The following is an 18,328-nucleotide window of genomic DNA, read 5'->3' as shown; positions in this document are numbered from 1 at the left end:
TCTGTAGCCCCTGAAGGCCCTTTCCCTAGCTTCTACATGTTGAAGGCCCTTTCCCTAGCTTCTACATGTTGAAGGCCCTTTCCCTAGCTTCTACATGTTGGAGGCCCTTTCCCTAGCTACTACATGTTGAAGGCCCTTTCCCTAGCTTCTACATGTTGAAGGTACTTTCCCTAGCTTCTACATGTTGGAGGCCCTTTCCCTAGCTACTACATGTTGAAGGCCCTTTCCCTAGCTTCTACATGTTGAAGGTCCTTCCCCTAGCTTCTACATGTTGAAGGTCCTTCCCCTAGCTTCTACATGGTGTCTACATGTTGAAGGCCCTTTCCCTAGCTTCTACATGTTGAAGGCCCTTTCCCTAGCTTCTACATGGTGTCTACATGTTGAAGGCCCTTTCTCTAGCTTCTACATGTTGAAGGCCCTTTCTCTAGCTTCTACATGTTGAAGGCCCCTTCCCTAGCTTCTACATGTTGAAGGCCCTTCCCTAGCTTCTACATGTTGAAGGCCCTTTCCCTAGCTTCTACATGGTGTCTACATGTTGAAGACCCTTTCCCTAGCTTCTACATGTTGAAGGCCCTTTCCCTATCTTCTACATCTTGAAGGCCCTTCCCTAGCTTCTACATGTTGAAGGCCCTTTTCCTATCTTCTACATGTTGAAGGCCCTTCCCTAGCTTCTACATGTTGAAGGCCCTTTCCCTAGCTTCTACATGTTGAAGGCCCTTTCCTAGCTTCTACATGTTGAAGGCCCTTTCCCTATCTTCTACATGTTGAAGGCCCTTTCCCTAGCTTCTACATGTTGAAGGCCCTTTCTCTAGCTTCTACATGTTGAAGGTCCTTTCCCTAGCTTCTACATGTTGAAGGCCCTTTCCCTAGCTTCTACATGTTGAAGGCCCTTTCCCTAGCTTCTACATGTTGAAGGCCCTTTCCCTAGCTTCTACATGTTGAAGGCCCTTTCCCTAGCTACTACATGTTGGAGGCCCTTTCCCTAGCTTCTACATGGTGTCTACATGTTGAAGGCCCTTTCCCTAGCTACTACATGTTGAAGGCCCTTCCCTAGCTTCTACATGTTGGAGGCCCTTTCCCTAGCTACTACATGTTGAAGGCCCTTTCCCTAGCTTCTACACGTTGAAGACCCTTTCCCTAGCTTCTACATGTTGAAGGTCCTTTCCCTAGCTTCTACATATTGAAGACCCCCGTCTACATGGTGTCTACCTGTTGAAGACAGAAGGGTTAGGGGTTAGGGTGATGTTGTTCCTCTTCCTCCTCCTGCTCTTCTTCCTCCTCCTCCCCCTCTTCATACTCTTCCTTCTCCTCCTCTTCCTCCTCCTGCTTCTCCTCCTCCTCTTCCTCTTGCTCCTCTTCTTCTACTTCCTCATCCTACAAATACTCAGTATTTATCTTTGTGCCCTGCCAGGTAACTGTGCTAGCATATGTTCCTCCTTCTCACTCTCCCTAACATGCTCCCTGCAGCCCCCTCAGTGTTCCCTCACTAAACTGGTACGTGAGCTTCCTCTTCACCTTACAGATCTCTCCTGTTCTGCTGTAGTTTCTGAGTGCTCGAGCCATCTTCTGGTATGTCATGGTCTTGCGATTTCCCTTCCTTCGGCCCCACAGCTGGGCCAGACGCTCCTTGTTCTGGGAGGAGAACTGGAAGGTGCCGGAGCAGGACTGTACCCACCAGATGCAGCTCCGCATGGAGGGGGTCTGTAGCATCTCAAACAGAAAGTGGAACAGACGCTCCTTCTTCTTTCCTGTCGGGGTAAAAGGGGGGATACAGGAAGTAAGTATATTGTTATTTATTAGTTTTTATTCGTTATTAAGTTTTTGTTTATTCGTTAAGGTTGGTGTGTGTGGGTGGCTGGATGGGGCGTGGGTCTGATAGAAGAGTGAGACAGGGGTCACTGGGGAGTAAGGCTGTGATGTAGTGGTGTGGTGTGGTGTCAGCGTGTGCTGTGGTGTGGTGTCAGCGTGTGCTGTGGTGTGGTGTCAGCGTGTGCTGTGGTGTCAGCGTGTGCTGTGGTGTCAGTGTGTGCTGTGGTGTCAGTGTGTGCTGTGGTGTCAGTGTGTGCTGTGGTGTGGTGTCAGTGTGTGCTGTGGTGTCAGCGTGTGCTGTGGTGTCAGCGTGTGCTGTGGTGTCAGCGTGTGCTGTGGTGTCAGCGTGTGCTGTGGTGTCAGTGTGTGCTGTGGTGTCAGTGTGTGCTGTGGTGTCAGTGTGTGCTGTGGTGTCAGCGTGTGCTGTGCTGTGGTGTCAGCGTGTGCTGTGGTGTCAGTGTGTGCTGTGGTGTGGTGTCAGTGTGTGCTGTGGTGTCAGCGTGTGCTGTGCCGTGGTGTCAGCGTGTGCTGTGGTGTCAGCGTGTGCTGTGGTGTCAGCGTGTGCTGTGCTGTGGTGTCAGCGTGTGCTGTGGTGTCAGCGTGGGTTGTGGTGTCAGCGTGTTCCGTGGTGTTAGCGTGTGTAGTGCTGTGGTGTCAGCGTGGGTTGTGGTGTCAGTATGTAGTGGTGTTAGCGTGTGCTGTGGTGTCAGTGTGGGTTGTGGTGTCAGTGTGTGTAGTGGTGTGTGTAGTGGTCTGGTAGGTTGTAGTTGTGGGGTAGTCTGTAGTTGTGTGTGTTTGTGGTAGTGTGTAATCGTGTGGTAGTGTGTACTGGTGTGGTGTGGTAGTGGTGTGGTAGTGTGTAGTAGTGTGTAGTGGTGTGGTAGCGTGTAGTTGTGTGGTAGTGTGTAGTGGTGCGGTAGTGTGTGGTAGTGTGTAGTGGTGAGGTAGTGTGTGGTAGTGTGTAGTGGTGTGGGTGTGTGTGGTAGTGTGGTAGTGTGTGGTAGTGTGTAGTGGTGTGGTAGTGTGTAGTGGTGTGGTAGTGTGTAGTGGTGTGGTGTGGTGTCAGCGTGTGCTGTGGTGTGGTGTCAGCGTGTGCTGTGGTGTGGTGTCAGCGTGTGCTGTGGTGTCAGTGTGTGCTGTGGTGTCAGTGTGTGCTGTGGTGTCAGTGTGTGCTGTGGTGTGGTGTCAGTGTGTGCTGTGGTGTCAGTGTGTGCTGTGGTGTCAGCGTGTGCTGTGGTGTCAGTGTGTGCTGTGGTGTCAGCGTGTGCTGTGGTGTCAGTGTGTGCTGTGGTGTCAGTGTGTGCTGTGGTGTCAGCGTGTGCTGTGGTGTCAGTGTGTGCTGTGGTGTCAGTGTGTGCTGTGGTGTCAGCGTGTGCTGTGGTGTCAGCGTGTGCTGTGGTGTCAGTGTGTGCTGTGGTGTCAGCGTGTGCTGTGGTGTCAGCGTGTGCTGTGCTGTGGTGTCAGCGTGTGCTGTGTTGTCAGTGTGTGCTGTGGTGTGGTGTCAGTGTGTGCTGTGGTGTCAGCGTGTGCTGTGGTGTGGTGTCAGCGTGTGCTGTGCTGTGGTGTCAGCGTGTGCTGTGCTGTGGTGTCAGCGTGTGCTGTGGTGTCAGTGTGTGCTGTGGTGTGGTGTCAGTGTGTGCTGTGATGTCAGCGTGTGCTGTGCCGTGGTGTCAGCGTGTGCTGTGGTGTCAGCGTGTGCTGTGGTGTCAGCGTGTGCTGTGCTGTGGTGTCAGCGTGTGCTGTGGTGTCAGCGTGGGTTGTGGTGTCAGCGTGTTCCGTGGTGTTAGCGTGTGTAGCGCTGTGGTGTCAGCGTGGGTTGTGGTGTCAGTATGTAGTGGTGTCAGCGTGTGTAGTGGTGTGTGTAGTGGTCTGGTAGGTTGTAGTTGTGGGGTAGTCTGTAGTTGTGTGTGTTTGTGGTAGTGTGTAATCGTGTGGTAGTGTGTACTGGTGTGGTGTGGTAGTGTGTAGTAGTGTGTAGTGGTGTGGTAGCGTGTAGTTGTGTGGTAGTGTGTAGTGGTGCGGTAGTGTGTGGTAGTGTGTAGTGGTGAGGTAGTGTGTGGTAGTGTGTAGTGGTGTGGGTGTGTGTGGTAGTGTGGTAGTGTGTGGTAGTGTGTAGTGGTGTGGTAGTGTGTAGTGGTGTGGTAGTGTGTGGTAGTGTGTAGTGGTAGTGTGTAGTGGCGTGGGTGTGTGTAGTGGTGAGGTAGTGTGTAGTGGTGTGGTAGTGTGTAATGGTGTGGTATAGTGTAATTGTGTGGTAGTGGTGTGTGTTTGTGGTAGTGTGTAGTGGGTGTGTGTAGTGGTGTGGTAGTGTGTAATGGTGTGGTAGTGTGTAATGGTGTGGTAGCGTGTAGTGGTGAGGTAGCGTGTAGTGGTGAGGTAGCGTGTAGTGGTGAGGTAGCGTGTAGTGGTGAGGTAGCGTGTAGTGTGTAATGGTGAGGTAGTGTGTAATGGTGTGGTAGTGTGTAGTGTGTAGTGGTGTGGCTGTGTGTTTGTCGTTGTGTAGTGGTAGTGTGTAGTGGCGTGGGTGTGTAGTCGTGTGGGTGTATGTAGTGGTGTGGGTGTGTGTAATGGTGTGGGTAGTGGTGTGGTATTGTGTAGTGGCGTGGGTGTGTAGTCGTGTGGGTAGGTGTTTGCCGGTGTGTAGTGGTGTGGTAGCGTGTAGTGGTCGTGTGTAGTGGTGTGGTAGTGTGGTAGTGTGTGGTGATGTGGTAGTGTGTATGGGTGTGGGTGTGTGTAGTGGTGTGGGTAGGTGTTTGCCGGTGTGTAGTGGTGTGGTAGTGTGATAGTGTGTAGTGGTGTGGGTGTATGTTTGTGGTAGAGTGGTGTGGTAGTGTGTAGTGCTGTTGTAGTGGTGTTGTAATGTGTAGTGTTGTGGGTGTGTGTAGTGTTGTGGGGGTGTGTGTGTGTTTGTGGGTGTGTGTAGTGGTAGTGTGTAGTGGTGTGGTATTGTGTAGTGGTATGGGTGTGTGTAGTGGTGTGGGTAGTGTATAGTGGTATGGGTGTGTGTAGTGGTGTGGTCGCGTGTTGTGGTGTGGTCGCGTGTAGTGGTGTGGGTAGGTGTTTGCCGGTGTGTAGTGGTGTTGTAGCGTGTAGTGGTGTGGTAGTGTGTGGTGGTGTAGTGGTGTGGTAGTGTGTAATGGTGTGGTTAGTGTGTAATGGTGTGGTTAGTGTGTGGTAGCGTGTAGTGGTGTGGGTAGGTGTTTGCCGGTGTGTAGTGGTGTATGTAGTGTTGTGGTAGTGTGTAGTGGTGTGGTAGTGTGTAGTGGTGTGGTAGTGTGTAGTGGTGAGGTAGTGTGTAGTGGTGTGGGTGTGTGTTTGTCATTGTGGTGTGGTATTGTGTAGTGGCGTGGGTGTGTGTGTGTAGTCGTGTGGGTGTATGTAGTGGTATGGTAGTTTGTAGTGGTGGTATGGTTGGTGTAGTGGTGTGGGTGGTGGTGTGGGTGTATGTAGTGGTGTGGTAGTGGTGTGGTCGTGTGTAGTGGTGTGGTAGTGTGTAGTGGTGTGATAGTGTGTGTAGTGGTGTTGTAGTGTGTAGTAGTATGTAGTGGTGAGTTAGTGGTGTGGGTGTGTGTAGTGGTGAGGTAGTGTGTAGTGGTGTGGGTGTGTGTTTGTCATTGTGGTGTGGTGTTGTGTAGTGGCGTGGGTGTGTGTGTGTAGTCGTGTGGGTGTATGTAGTGGTATGGTAGTTTGTAGTGGTGTGGGTGTGTGTAGTGGTGTGTGTTTGTCATTGTGGTGTGGTGTTGTGTAGTGGTGTGTGTGTAGTCGTGTGGGTGTATGTAGTGGTGTGGGTGTGGTGTAGTGGTATGGTTGTGTGTAGTGGTGTGGGTGTATAGTGGTGTGGGTGTATGTGGTGGTGTGTAATGGTGTGGGTGTATGTAGTGGTGTGGTAATGGTGTGGGGGTGTGTAATGGTGTGGATGTGTGTAGTGGTATGGTAGTTTGTAGTGGTGTAGTGGTGTGGTAATGGTGTGGGGGTGTGTAATGGTGTGGGTGTGTGGTGTGGTAGTGTGTGGTGGTGTAGTGGTGTGGTTGTGTGTAATGGTGTGGGTAGTGTGTGGTAGTGTGTAGTGGTGTGGGTAGGTGTTTGCCGGTGTGTAGTGGTGTGGTAGTTTGTAGTGGTGTGGTAGTGTGTGGTGGTGTGGTAGTGTGTAGTGGTGTGGTATAGTGTAATTGTGTGGTAGCGTGTAGTGGTGTGCGTGTGGCAGTGTGTAGTGATGAGGTAGTGTGTAGTGGTGTGTGTTTGTCGTTGTGTAGTGGTGTGGGTGTGTGTGTGTAGTGGTGTGGGTGTATGTTGTGGTGTGGGTATATGTAACGGTGTGGTAGTGTGTAGTGGTGTGGGTGCGGTAGTGTGTTGTGGTGAGGTAGTGTGTAGTGGTGTGTGTTTGTCATTGTGGTGTGGTGTTGTGTAGTGGCGTGGTTGTGTGTGTGTAGTCGTGTGGGTGTATGTAGTGGTATGGTAGTTTGTAGTGGTGTGGGTGTGTGGTGTGGTAGTGTGTAGTGGTGTGGGTGTGTGTAGTGGTGTGGGGGTGTGTAATGGTGTGGTTGTGTGTAGTGGTGTGGGTGTATAGTGGTGTGGGTGTATGTAGTGGTGTGGGGGTGTGTAATGGTGTGGATGTGTGTAGTGGTATGGTAGTGTTTAATGGTGTGGGTAGTGTGTAATGGTGTGGTTAGTGTGTGGTAGCGTGTAGTGCTGTGGGTAGGTGTTTGCCGGTGTGTAGTGGTGTGGTAGTGTGTGGTGGTGTGGGTGTGTGTAGTGGTGTGGGTAGGTGTTTGCCAGTGTGTAGTGGTGTGGTAGTGTGTGGTGGTGTGGTAGTGTGTAGTGGTGTGGTATAGTGTAATTGTGTGGTAGCGTGTAGTGGTGTGTGTTTGTGTGCGTGTGGCAGTGTGTAGTGATGAGGTAGTGTGTAGTGGTGTGTGTTTGTCGTTGTGTAGTGGTGTGGGTGTGTGTAGTGGTGTGGGTGTATGTAGTGGTATGGGTATATGTAACGGTGTGGTAGTGTGTAGTGGTGTGGGTGCGGTAGTGTGTTGTGGTGAGGTAGTGTGTAGTGGTGTGTTTTTGTCATTGTGTGGTGGTGTGGGTGTGGGTAGTAGTGTGGGTGTGTGTAGTGGTGTGGGTGTGTGTAGTGGTGTGGGTGTGTGTGTGTAGTGGTGTGGGTGTGTGTAGTGGTGTGTGTGTGTGTAGTGGTGTGTGTGTGTGTAGTGGTGTGTGTGTGTGTAGTGGTGTGGGTGTATGTAGTGGTGTGTGTGTGTAGTGGTGTGGGTGTGTGTAGTGGTGTGGGTGTGTGTGTGTAGTGGTGTGTGTGTGTATTGGTGTGTGTGTGTGTAGTGGTGTGTGTGTGTAGTGGTGTGGGTGTGTGTAGTGGTGTGGGTGTGTGTAGTGGTTTGTGTGTGTGTAGTGTGTGTGTGTGTGTGTGTAGTGGTGTGTGTGTGTGTGTGTGTAGTGGTGTGGGTGTATGTAGTGGTGTGGGTGTATGTGGTGGTGTGTGTGTGTAGTGGTGTGTGTGTGTGTGTAGTGGTGGTGTGTGTGTAGTGGTGTGTGTGTGTGTGTGTAGTGGTGTGTGTGTGTGTAGTGGTGTGTGTGTGTGTAGTGGTGTGTGTAGTGGTTTGTGTGTGTGTAGTGGTGTGTGTGTGTGTGTAGTGGTGTGTATGTGTAGTGGTGTGTGTGTAGTGGTGTGGGTGTATGTAGTGGTGTGGGTGTATGTAGTGGTGTGTGTGTGTAGTGGTGTGTGTGTGTGTAGTGGTGTGTGTGTGTGTGTGTAGTGGTGTGGGTGTGTGTAGTGGTGTGGGTGTGTGTAGTGGTGTGGGTGTGTAGTGGTGTGGTGTGTGTGTGTGTAGTGGTGTGTGTGTGTGTAGTGGTGTGTGTGTGTGTGTGTAGTGTGTGTGGGGTGTATGTAGTGGTGTGGGTGTATGTGGTGGTGTGTGTGTGTGTGGTGGTGTGTGTGTGTGTAGTGGTGGTGTGTGTGTGTAGTGGTGTGTGTGTGTGGTGTGGTGTGTGTGTGTGTAGTGGTGTGTGTGTGTGTAGTGGTGTGTGTGTGTGTAGTGGTGTGTGTGTGTAGTGGTGTGGGTGTGTGTAGTGGTGTGTGTGTGTGTGTGTGTAGTGGTGTGTATGTGTAGTGGTGTGGGTGTATGTAGTGGTGTGGGTGTATGTGGTGGTGTGTGTTTGTGTGGTGGTGTGTGTTTGTGTAGTGGTGTGTGTTTGTGTAGTGGTGTGTGTGTGTGTAGTGGTGTGGGTGTATGTAGTGGTGTGGGTGTGTGTAGTGTTGTTACCTGAGTGTGATGTGAGGGGCAGTATTTCGCTGGTCTTCCTGCCTCTCCTCTCAGCAGGGGGGCAGGAGAGAGCGTCGGAGGGAGAGGATGGAGGGTAGTCTAGACAGAGGGAGCTGGAGGAGTCAGACTCACTGCAGGGAGTTGTCTCACTGGAATAGGTGCTGTGCTCCTGAAACACACATCCCCTCAGTCAGACAGTTTAAATATCGGTCTGACTTACATTATTACATTCAATATCTTTCCTTATTAATGTGTAGTACTGTGTAGTATGTGTGTAGTAAACGTGTAGTAGCCCTGTTGTGTGTAGTAAACGTGTAGTAGCCCTGTTGTATTGTATGTGTGTATTAAACTTGTAGTAGTCAAGTTGAGGGTTGTATGTGTGTTGTAAACGTGTAGTAGCCCTGTTGAGTGTTGTAGGTGTGTAGTAAACGTGTAGTAGCCCTGTTGAGTGTTGTAGGTGTGTAGTAGCCCTGTTGAGTGTTGTAGGTGTGTAGTAGCCCTGTTGAGTGTTGTAGGTGTGTAGTAAACGTGTAGTAGCCCTGTTGTGTGTTGTAGGTGTGTAGTAAACGTGTAGTAGCCCTGTTGAGTGTTGTAGGTGTGTAGTAAACGTGTAGTAGCCCTGTTGAGTGTTGTAGGTGTGTAGTAAACGTGTAGTAGCCCTGTTGTGTGTTGTAGGTGTGTAGTAAACGTGTAGTAGCCCTGTTGTATTGTATGTGTGTATTAAACTTGTAGTAGTCAAGTTGAGGGTTGTATGTGTGTTGTAAACGTGTAGTAGCCCTGTTGAGTGTTGTAGGTGTGTAGTAAACGTGTAGTAGCCCTGTTGAGTGTTGTAGGTGTGTAGTAAACGTGTAGTAGCCCTGTTGTGTGTTGTAGGTGTGTAGTAAACGTGTAGTAGCCCTGTTGTGTGTTGTAGGTGTGTAGTAGCCCTGTTGAGTGTTGTAGGTGTGTAGTAGCCCTGTTGAGTGTTGTAGGTGTGTAGTAAACGTGTAGTAGCCCTGTTGAGTGTTGTAGGTGTGTAGTAAACGTGTAGTAGCCCTGTTGTGTGTTGTAGGTGTGTAGTAAACGTGTAGTAGCCCTGTTGAGTGTTGTAGGTGTGTAGTAAACGTGTAGTAGCCCTGTTGAGTGTTGTAGGTGTGTAGTAGCCCTGTTGAGTGTTGTAGGTGTGTAGTAAACGTGTAGTAGCCCTGTTGAGTGTTGTAGGTGTGTAGTAAACGTGTAGTAGCCCTGTTGTGTGTTGTAGGTGTGTAGTAAACGTGTAGTAGCCCTGTTGAGTGTTGTAGGTGTGTAGTAAACGTGTAGTAGCCCTGTTGAGTGTTGTAGGTGTGTAGTAAACGTGTAGTAGCCCTGTTGAGTGTTGTAGGTGTGTAGTAAACGTGTAGTAGCCCTGTTGTGTGTTGTAGGTGTGTAGTAAACGTGTAGTAGCCCTGTTGTGTGTTGTAGGTGTGTAGTAAACGTGTAGTAGCCCTGTTGTGTGTTGTAGGTGTGTAGTAAACGTGTAGTAGCCCTGTTGAGTGTTGTAGGTGTATAGTAAACGTGTAGTAGCCCTGTTGAGTGCTGTAGGTGTGTAGTAAACGTGTAGTAGCCCTGTTGTGTGTTGTATGTGTGTTGTAAACGTGTAGTAGCCCTGTTGAGTGTTGTAGGTGTGTAGTAAACGTGTAGTAGCCCTGTTGAGTGTTGTAGGTGTGTAGTAAACGTGTAGTAGCCCTGTTGTGTGTTGTAGGTGTGTAGTAAGCCCTGTTGAGTGTTGTAGCCCTGTTGTGTGTTGTTGTAGGTGTGTAGTAGCCCTGTTGTGTGTTGTAGGTGTGTAGTAAACGTGTAGTAGCCCTGTTGAGTGTTGTAGGTGTGTAGTAAACGTGTAGTAGCCCTGTTGTGTGTTGTAGGTGTGTAGTAAACGTGTAGTAGCCCTGTTGAGTGTTGTAGGGTGTGTAGCCCTGTAAGGTGTGTAGTAGCCCTGTTGTGTGTTGTAGGTGTGTAGTAAACGTGTAGTAGCCCTGTTGAGTGTTGTAGGTGTGTAGTAAACGTGTAGTAGCCCTGTTGAGTGTTGTAGGTGTGTAGTAAACGTGTAGTAGCCCTGTTGAGTGTTGTAGGTGTGTAATAAACGTGTAGTAGCCCTGTTGAGTGTTGTAGGTGTGTAGTAAACGTGTAGTAGCCCTGTTGAGTGTTGTAGGTGTTTAGTAAACGTGTAGTAGCCCTGTTGAGTGTTGTAGGTGTGTAGTAAACGTGTAGTAGCCCTGTTGAGTGTTGTAGGTGTGTAGTAAACGTGTAGTAGCCCTGTTGTGTGTTGTAGGTGTGTAGTAAACGTGTAGTAGCCCTGTTGAGTGTTGTAGGTGTGTAGTAAACGTGTAGTAGCCCTGTTGAGTGTTGTAGGTGTGTAGTAAACGTGTAGTAGCCCTGTTGAGTGTTGTAGGTGTGTAGTAAACGTGTAGTAGCCCTGTTGAGTGTTGTAGGTGTGTAGTAAACGTGTAGTAGCCCTGTTGAGTGTTGTAGGTGTGTAGTAAACGTGTAGTAGCCTTGTTGAGTGTTGTAGGTGTGTAGTAAACGTGTAGTAGCCCTGTTGAGTGTTGTAGGTGTGTAGTAAACGTGTAGTAGCCCTGTTGAGTGTTGTAGGTGTGTAGTAAACGTGTAGTAGCCCTGTTGTATTGTGTAGTAGAGCAGCCATCTCAGTAGTCACCACAGGAGTCAATGTTAAAAGTAGTGAATCTGACACCAATAAAACCGTTCAAAACCTTCTCCGTTTGACCTTTTTATACAGCAATGAACATTTTACAAAGGAAATTAATTGAACAGTCCATCGACTTCTTCTTGCCTAATGAGCATAGCAATAATGTCAGGCATATGATGTCACACATGCTAAACTAATGGAGAGAACGAACAGGGGGTTTTCCTATACAAATGTCTATTCTGGAATGGCTTAAATATGAACATTATACAAATGTGCAAATATACATGAATAGTAGTATTGTGAAGACTTCTGCATTACGGCCCCTACAGTATGCATGTTGTGTGAGAGGGTGTGTTCATTGTACTCACCCAGTGGTTGCCATGAAGACGAGGCCATTCTGTGGGCGGAGCCTGTTTTTCATATTCCTTATTAGGAGAACTATAGTCATAATGCCACTGGTAGGCATACTGACCAGACCAGCTGTTCTCTGAAGAGACAATACATCAATACGTCAACAAATTAATCAATCAGGCAATCAGGTAATCAATCAGGCAATCAGGCAATCAACCAATCAATCAGGCAATCAGGTAATCAACCAATCAATCAGGCAATCAGGTAATCAACCAAACAACCAATCAATCAGGCAATCAACCAATCAATCAGGTAATCAACCAATCAACCAATCAATCAGGCAATCAGGTAATCAACCAATCAGGCAATCAGGTAGTCAACCAATCAACCAATCAATCAGTTTATTAATCAATCAATAAGAGAATAAACAAATGTATAAATAAATCAGTCGATCAATTAAATCAATCGACCACTCAATCAATCAATAAACACACACACGCTCACCTATGACGCTGGTCTCCTGGTGTTGTTGTGAGTGTGTGTGTGTTTGCTGAGCGGGCGTGGCAGGAGGCGTAGGAGGTGTGTGTTGGACGTCCAGGGAGTGTTCCTGTAAATATTCCTCTATGACGTCCAGGTCCACCTCTACCGGGGTCTGGGCAGGACCGGGCCAGCCTGGGATATAACCCATCTAGAGGAGACAGCATGGTCAGTGTATACGTACGGTGTATATACTGTCTATATATATATATAATATTGAGTTGCACCCCCTTTTGCCCTCAGAACAGCCTCAATTCGTCGGGTCATGGACTCTACAAGGTGTCGAAAGCATTCAAGGTGACTCCAATGCTTCCCACAGCTGTGTCAAGTTGGCTGGATGTCCTTTGGGTGGTGTAACATTCTAGGTACATACATGAAACTGTTGAGTGTGAAAAACCCACCAGAGCTGCAGTTCTTGACAGACTCAAACCAGTGCCCCTGGGCACCTACTACCATACCCCATTCAAAGGAACTGAAATATTTTGTCTTTCCCATTCACCCTCTGAATGGCACACATGCACAATCCATGTCTCAAATCTCTCAATTCTTAATAATCCTTCTTCAACCTGTCTCCTCCCCTTCATCTACATGTCTCCTCCCCTTCATCTACATGTCTCCTCCCCTTCATCTACATGTCTCCTCCCCTTCATCTACATGTCTCCTTCCCTTCTTCTTCAACCTGTCTCCTCCCCTTCATCTACATGTCTCATCCTCTTCTTCTTCAACCTGTCTCCTCCCCTTCATCTACATGTCTCCTCCCCTTCATCTACATGTCTCCTCCCCTTCATCTACATGTCTCCTCCCCTTCATCTACACTGATTGAAGTGGATTTAATAAGTGACATCAATAAGAGATGAAAGCTTTCACCTGGATTCACCTGGTCAGTCCATGTCCTAATGTTTCTAACCCTAACCCTCATCCTCACCCTAACCCTCACCCTTACCCTCTAACCCTCACCTCACCCTAACCCTCACCCTCACCATAACCCTCATCCTAACCCTCACCCTAACCCTAACCCTCACCCTCACCCTAACCCTCACCCTAATATGTTATAAACTGAGTGTATATAAACACGTTCAAGCTCAAACATACTAAGCACAAAATCACTGGAATATAACTTAGAGGACTGTAACAAGGACTGTCACACGGACTGTAACAATGAATGTAGCAAGGACTGGGACTGTCACACGGACTGTAACAATGAATGTAGCAAGGACTGGGACTGTCACATGGACTGTAACAATGAATGTAGCAAAGACTGGGACTGTCACATGGACTGTAACAATGAATGTAGCAAAGACTGGGACTGTCACATGGACTGTAACAATGAATGTAGCAAGGACTGGGACTGTCACATGGACTGTAACAATGAATGTAGCAAGGACTGGGACTGTCACATGGACTGTAACAATGAATGTAGCAAGGACTGGGACTGTCACATGGACTGTAACAATGAATGTAGCAAAGACTGGGACTGTCACATGGACTGTAACAATGAATGTAGCAAGGACTGGGACTGTCACATGGACTGTAACAATGAATGTAGCAAAGACTGGGACTGTCACATGGACTGTCACATGGACTGTAACAATGAATGTAGCAAAGATGGACTGTCACATGGACTGTAACAATGAATGTAGCAAAGACTGGGACTGTCACATGGACTGTAGCAATGAATGTAGCAAGGACTGGGACTGTCACACGGACTGTCACATGGACTGTAACAATGAAGGTAGCAAGGACTATAACAATGACTATAACATGGACTGTTACATGGACTATAACAAGGACTGTAACATGGACTATAACATGGACTGTTACATGGACTATAACAAGGACTATAACATGGACTATAACATGGACTGTCACATGGACTGTAGCAATGACTATAGCAATGACTATAACAATGACTATTGACTATAACATTGACTATAACATTGACTATAACATGGACTGTTACATGGACTATAACAAGGACTATAACATGGACTGTCACATGGACTGTAGCAATGACTATAGCAATGACTATAACAAGGACTATAACACGGACTATAACAAGGACTATAACATGGACTGTAACAAGGACTATAACAAGGACTATAACATGGACTGTAACAAGGACTATAACAAGGACTGGGACTGTCACATGGACTGTAGCAATGAATGTAGCAAGGACTGGGACTGTCACACGGACTGTCACATGGACTGTAACAATGAAGGTAGCAAGGACTATAACAAGGACTATAACAAGGACTGTAACATGGACACTAACATGGACTGTTACATGGACTATAACAAGGACTATAACATGGACTATAACATGGACTATAACATGGACTGTCACATGGACTGTAGCAATGACTATAACAATGACTATAACAATGACTATAACATTGACTATAACATTGACTATAACATGGACTGTTACATGGACTATAACAAGGACTATAACATGGACTGTCACATGGACTGTAGCAATGACTATAGCAATGACTATAACATGGACTGTCACATGGACTGTAACAATGAAGGTAGCAAGGACTATAACAATGACTATAACATGGACTGTTACATGGACTATAACATGGACTATAACAAGGACTATAACATGGACTGTAACAAGGACTATAACAAGGACTATAACAAGGACTATAACAAGGACTGTCACATGGACTGTAGCAATGACTATAACAAGGACTATAACAAGGACTATAACATGGACTATAACAAGGACTATAACAAGGACTATAACAAGGACTGTCACAAGGACTATAACAAGGACTATAACATGGACTGTCACAAGGACTATAACATGGACTATAACAAGGACTATAACAAGGACTATAACATGGACTGTCACAAGGACTATAACAAGGACTATAACAAGGACTGTCACATGGACTATAGCAATGACTATAACAAGGACTATAACAAGGACTATAACATGGACTATAACAAGGACTATAACAAGGACTATAACATGGACTATAACAAGGACTATAACAAGGACTATAACATGGACTATAACTATGATGATAACAAGGACTATAACAAGGACTATAACATGGACTGTCACAATGAATGTAACAAATCACTGCCATCAACATCTTCTAATGACATCTGGAATCCCACAAAAATGAAGAAGGATGATCACATCTGAATGGGGATCATCACATCTGAACGGGGATCACATCTGAAGGGGGATCACATCTGAACGGGGATCACATCTGAACGGGGATCACATCTGAACGGGGATCACATCTGAACGGGGATCACATCTGAACGGGGATCACATCTGAACGGGGATCACATCTGAAGGGGGATCACATCTGAACGGGGATCACATCTGAAGGGGGATCACATCTGAACGGGGATCACATCGGAAGGGGGATCACATCTGAACGGGGATCACATCTGAACGGGGATCACATCTGAACGGGGATCACATCTGAACGGGGATCACATCTGAACGGGGATCACATCTGAACGGGGATCACATCGGAAGGGGGATCACATCTGAACGGGGATCACATCTGAAGGGGGATCACATCTGAATGGGGATCACATCTGAAGGGGGATCACATCTGAAGGGGGATCACATCTGAACGGGGATCACATCTGAAGGGGGATCACATCTGAACGGGGATCACATTGGAAGGGGGATCACGTGTGAAGGGGGATCACGTGTGAAGGGGGATCACGTGTGAAGGGGGATCACGTGTGAAGGGGGATCACGTGTGAAGGGGGATCACGTCTGAAGGGGGATCACATCTGCATGTGATATTTCCTCACATCACTGTCTGGTTTAAGAATTCTATAACTGACAAGACACCTTTCCATTATCAGATAAGTCCTACTTTGAGGCACTTTATAAACGCAGGCCCTGGTCTCTCTTGTAAAAGTTCTGTTAGTACTGATCTGTAGTTATCGTATAGTAATACACAGTAGTATATATTTAATAGTTGTGTACGGACCAGAATCTGTTAGTAGTGTACTGTAATTAATAACTGGCAGTTTGTTGTTGTTCTGAAGACGCACAGCAGCCTGTTCGCTACTTTGACTACACACACACACACACACACACACACACACACACACACACACACACACACACACACCTTTAACCCCACTGTCTGCTTTGACTAGCAAATATATGCAAGTGTTGGTCACTCTCACAGCAACATCAATATACAAGACACAGAAAATAAATACTAATTTTGAAATATTCTAGCTGCATAGCTACAGTACATTGATTGTGTGTCTGGGAGTCAACCACATGATGTTATGAGTCCGTCAGTCTGTCTGGGAGTTTGGAAGAAGGGTGAAAGAAGGATTCACAGCTTCCACACACACAGAAACAGACCACCCTGACCCTTTTTACGGTAGAAAACACAGTCTGTTGAGGTATAAAATAAACCCTCTCTTACCGTCTCCAGAGTAGCCAGCATGTCGACACACACTCTCTGAAAATCATTAAACACAACCTTTAAATACCAGGATACCAGCATGTCGACACACACTATCTGAAAATCATTAAACACATTCTTTAAATAACAGAATACCAGGAGAAAGACACAGCACAGACATCATGTCACACGTGAGACTTGCGCTGTTCCGTAACTGAAAGTGGAACATGCAGCAGTTCCATTTGAGAATTACGTAACTCCAAAAACCAAACTGCTCAACATGATACACAAATAAAACCTTTGTCAGAAATACTCAAAAAGAGTCATTACAAAATATAATATGGTTTAGTTTGACATTCAAATAACAACATGACATTAAAATCACTACACATTGTAGCAGGTTAACAGCAGGTTAACAGCAGGAGAACAGCAGGTGGACAGCAGGTTAACAGCAGGTTACCCGCAGGTTAACAGCAGGTTAACAGTAGGTTAACAGCAGGTTAACAGTAGGTTAACAGCAGGTTAACAGTAGGTTAACAGCAGGTTACCCGCAGGTTAACAGCAGGTTAACAGTAGGTTAACAGCAGGTTAACAGTAGGTTAACAGCAGGTTAACAGTAGATTAACAGCAGGTTACCCGCAGGTTAACAGCAGGTTAACAGTAGGTTAACAGCAGGTTAACAGCAGGTTAACAGTAGGTTAACAGCAGGTGGACAGCAGGTTAACAGCAGGTTAACAGCAGGTTAACAGCAGGTGGACAGCAGGTTAAAAGTAGGTTAACAGCAGGTTAACAGTAGGTTAACAGCAGGTTAACAGAAGGTTAACAGTAGGTTAACAGCAGGTTAACAGCAGGTTAACAGCAGGTGGACAGCAGGTTAACAGCAGGTTAACAGCAGGTTAACAGTAGGTTAACAGCAGGTTAACAACAGGTTAACAGTAGGTTAACAGCAGGTTAACAGTAGGTGGACAGCAGGTTAACAGTAGGTTGACAGCAGGTTAACAGCAGGTTAACAGTAGGTTAACAGCAGGTTAACAGTAGGTTAACAGCAGGTGGACAGCAGGTTAACAGCAGGTGGACAGCAGGTTAACAGCAGGTTAACAGCAGGTGGACAGCAGGTTAACAGCAGGTTAACAGCAGGTTAACAGCAGGTGGACAGCAGGTTAACAGTAGGTGGACAGCAGGTTAACAACAGGTGGACAGCAGGTTAATAGCAGGTTAACAGCAGGTGGACAGCAGGTTAACAGCAGGTGGACAACAGGTTAACAGCAGGTTAACAGCAGGTTAACAGCAGGTGGACAGCAGGTTAACCGCAGGTGGACAGCAGGTTAACAGTAGGTGGACAACAGGTTAACAGCAGGTTAACAGCAGGTTAACAGCAGGTGGACAGCAGGTTAACAGCAGGTGGACAGCAGGTTAATAGCAGGTTAACAGCAGGTTAACAGCAGGTGGACAGCAGGTTAACAGTAGGTTAACAGCAGGTTAACAGCAGGTTACCCGCAGGTTAACAGCAGGTTAACAGCAGGTGGACAGCAGGTTAACAGCAGGTTAACAGCAGGTTAACAGCAGGTGGACAGCAGGTTAACAGCAGGTTAACAGCAGGAGAACAGCAGGAGAACAGCAGGTGGACAGCTGGTTAACAGCAGGTTAACAGCAGGTTAACAGCAGGTGGACAGCAGGTTAACAGTAGGTGGACAGCAGGTTAACAGCAGGAGAACAGCAGGAGAACAGCAGGTTAACAGCAGGTTAACAGCAGGTTAACAGCAGGTTAACAGCAGGTTAACAGTGCAAAAGTGCATCAAATGAAAGCCAGCTAAAGTAAAACTCCCAATGAGAGATGGAGGGACATCTCTACCTGTTTGAGTCCTTTAAGTTGTTTGTTTGACAGATTGATGCAGTAATATCCTTCAGAGAGAGAGGTGTGATGGAGGAAGAGAGACAGAACGAGTGGGCAGGTGAAAGCTCCTCCAGTCCTTTATACTCTCTCTCTCTCTCTCTCTCTCTCTGACTCTTCACTAGTCACTCTATCATTATGTAAAATTTCTCACCATCAGTTTAGGTGGGTGTAATGGAGAGGCGGAGCCTACTCTCTCACCATGAGTTTAGGTGGGTGTAATGGAGAGGAGGAGCCTACTCTCTCACCATGAGTTTAGGTGGGTGTAATGGAGAGGCGGAGCCTACTCTCTCACCATGAGTTTAGGTGGGTGTAATGGAGAGGCGGAGCCTACTCTCTCACCATGAGTTTAGGTGGGTGTAATGGAGAGGCGGAGCCTACTCTCTCACCATGAGTTTAGGTGGGT

At 47.3% G+C, this 18,328-nt stretch overlaps 1 protein-coding gene across 2 annotated transcripts; it reads right to left on the bottom strand.

Moving 5' to 3' along the window:
* Positions 1–603: 603 nt before the first annotated feature.
* On the bottom strand, positions 604–17,988 carry LOC115127403 (transcription factor PU.1). Of its 2 annotated transcripts, XM_065021016.1 has the most exons (6): positions 17,884–17,988; positions 16,053–16,088; positions 11,593–11,776; positions 11,106–11,224; positions 8,076–8,244; positions 604–1,748 (listed from the first exon to the last, which is right to left on the bottom strand). In XM_065021016.1, the coding sequence occupies exons 2-6, from the start codon at positions 16,071–16,073 to the stop codon at positions 1,450–1,452; spliced, it is 792 nt and encodes a 263-aa protein (XP_064877088.1). In that variant the 5' UTR covers positions 16,074–16,088; positions 17,884–17,988; the 3' UTR covers positions 604–1,449. The 2 variants fall into 2 exon arrangements, with proteins under 2 accessions (XP_064877088.1, XP_029512879.1); XM_029657019.2 differs by lacking the exon at positions 17,884–17,988 and having other exon boundaries at positions 16,053–16,406.
* Positions 17,989–18,328: the final 340 nt, after the last annotated feature.

The sequence above is a fragment of the Oncorhynchus nerka genome, linkage group LG7 (assembly GCF_034236695.1).
Source record: "Oncorhynchus nerka isolate Pitt River linkage group LG7, Oner_Uvic_2.0, whole genome shotgun sequence".
In the NCBI taxonomy this organism is placed as follows: Eukaryota; Metazoa; Chordata; class Actinopteri; order Salmoniformes; family Salmonidae; genus Oncorhynchus; species Oncorhynchus nerka.
This window is presented reverse-complemented; position numbering and strand designations above follow the sequence as displayed.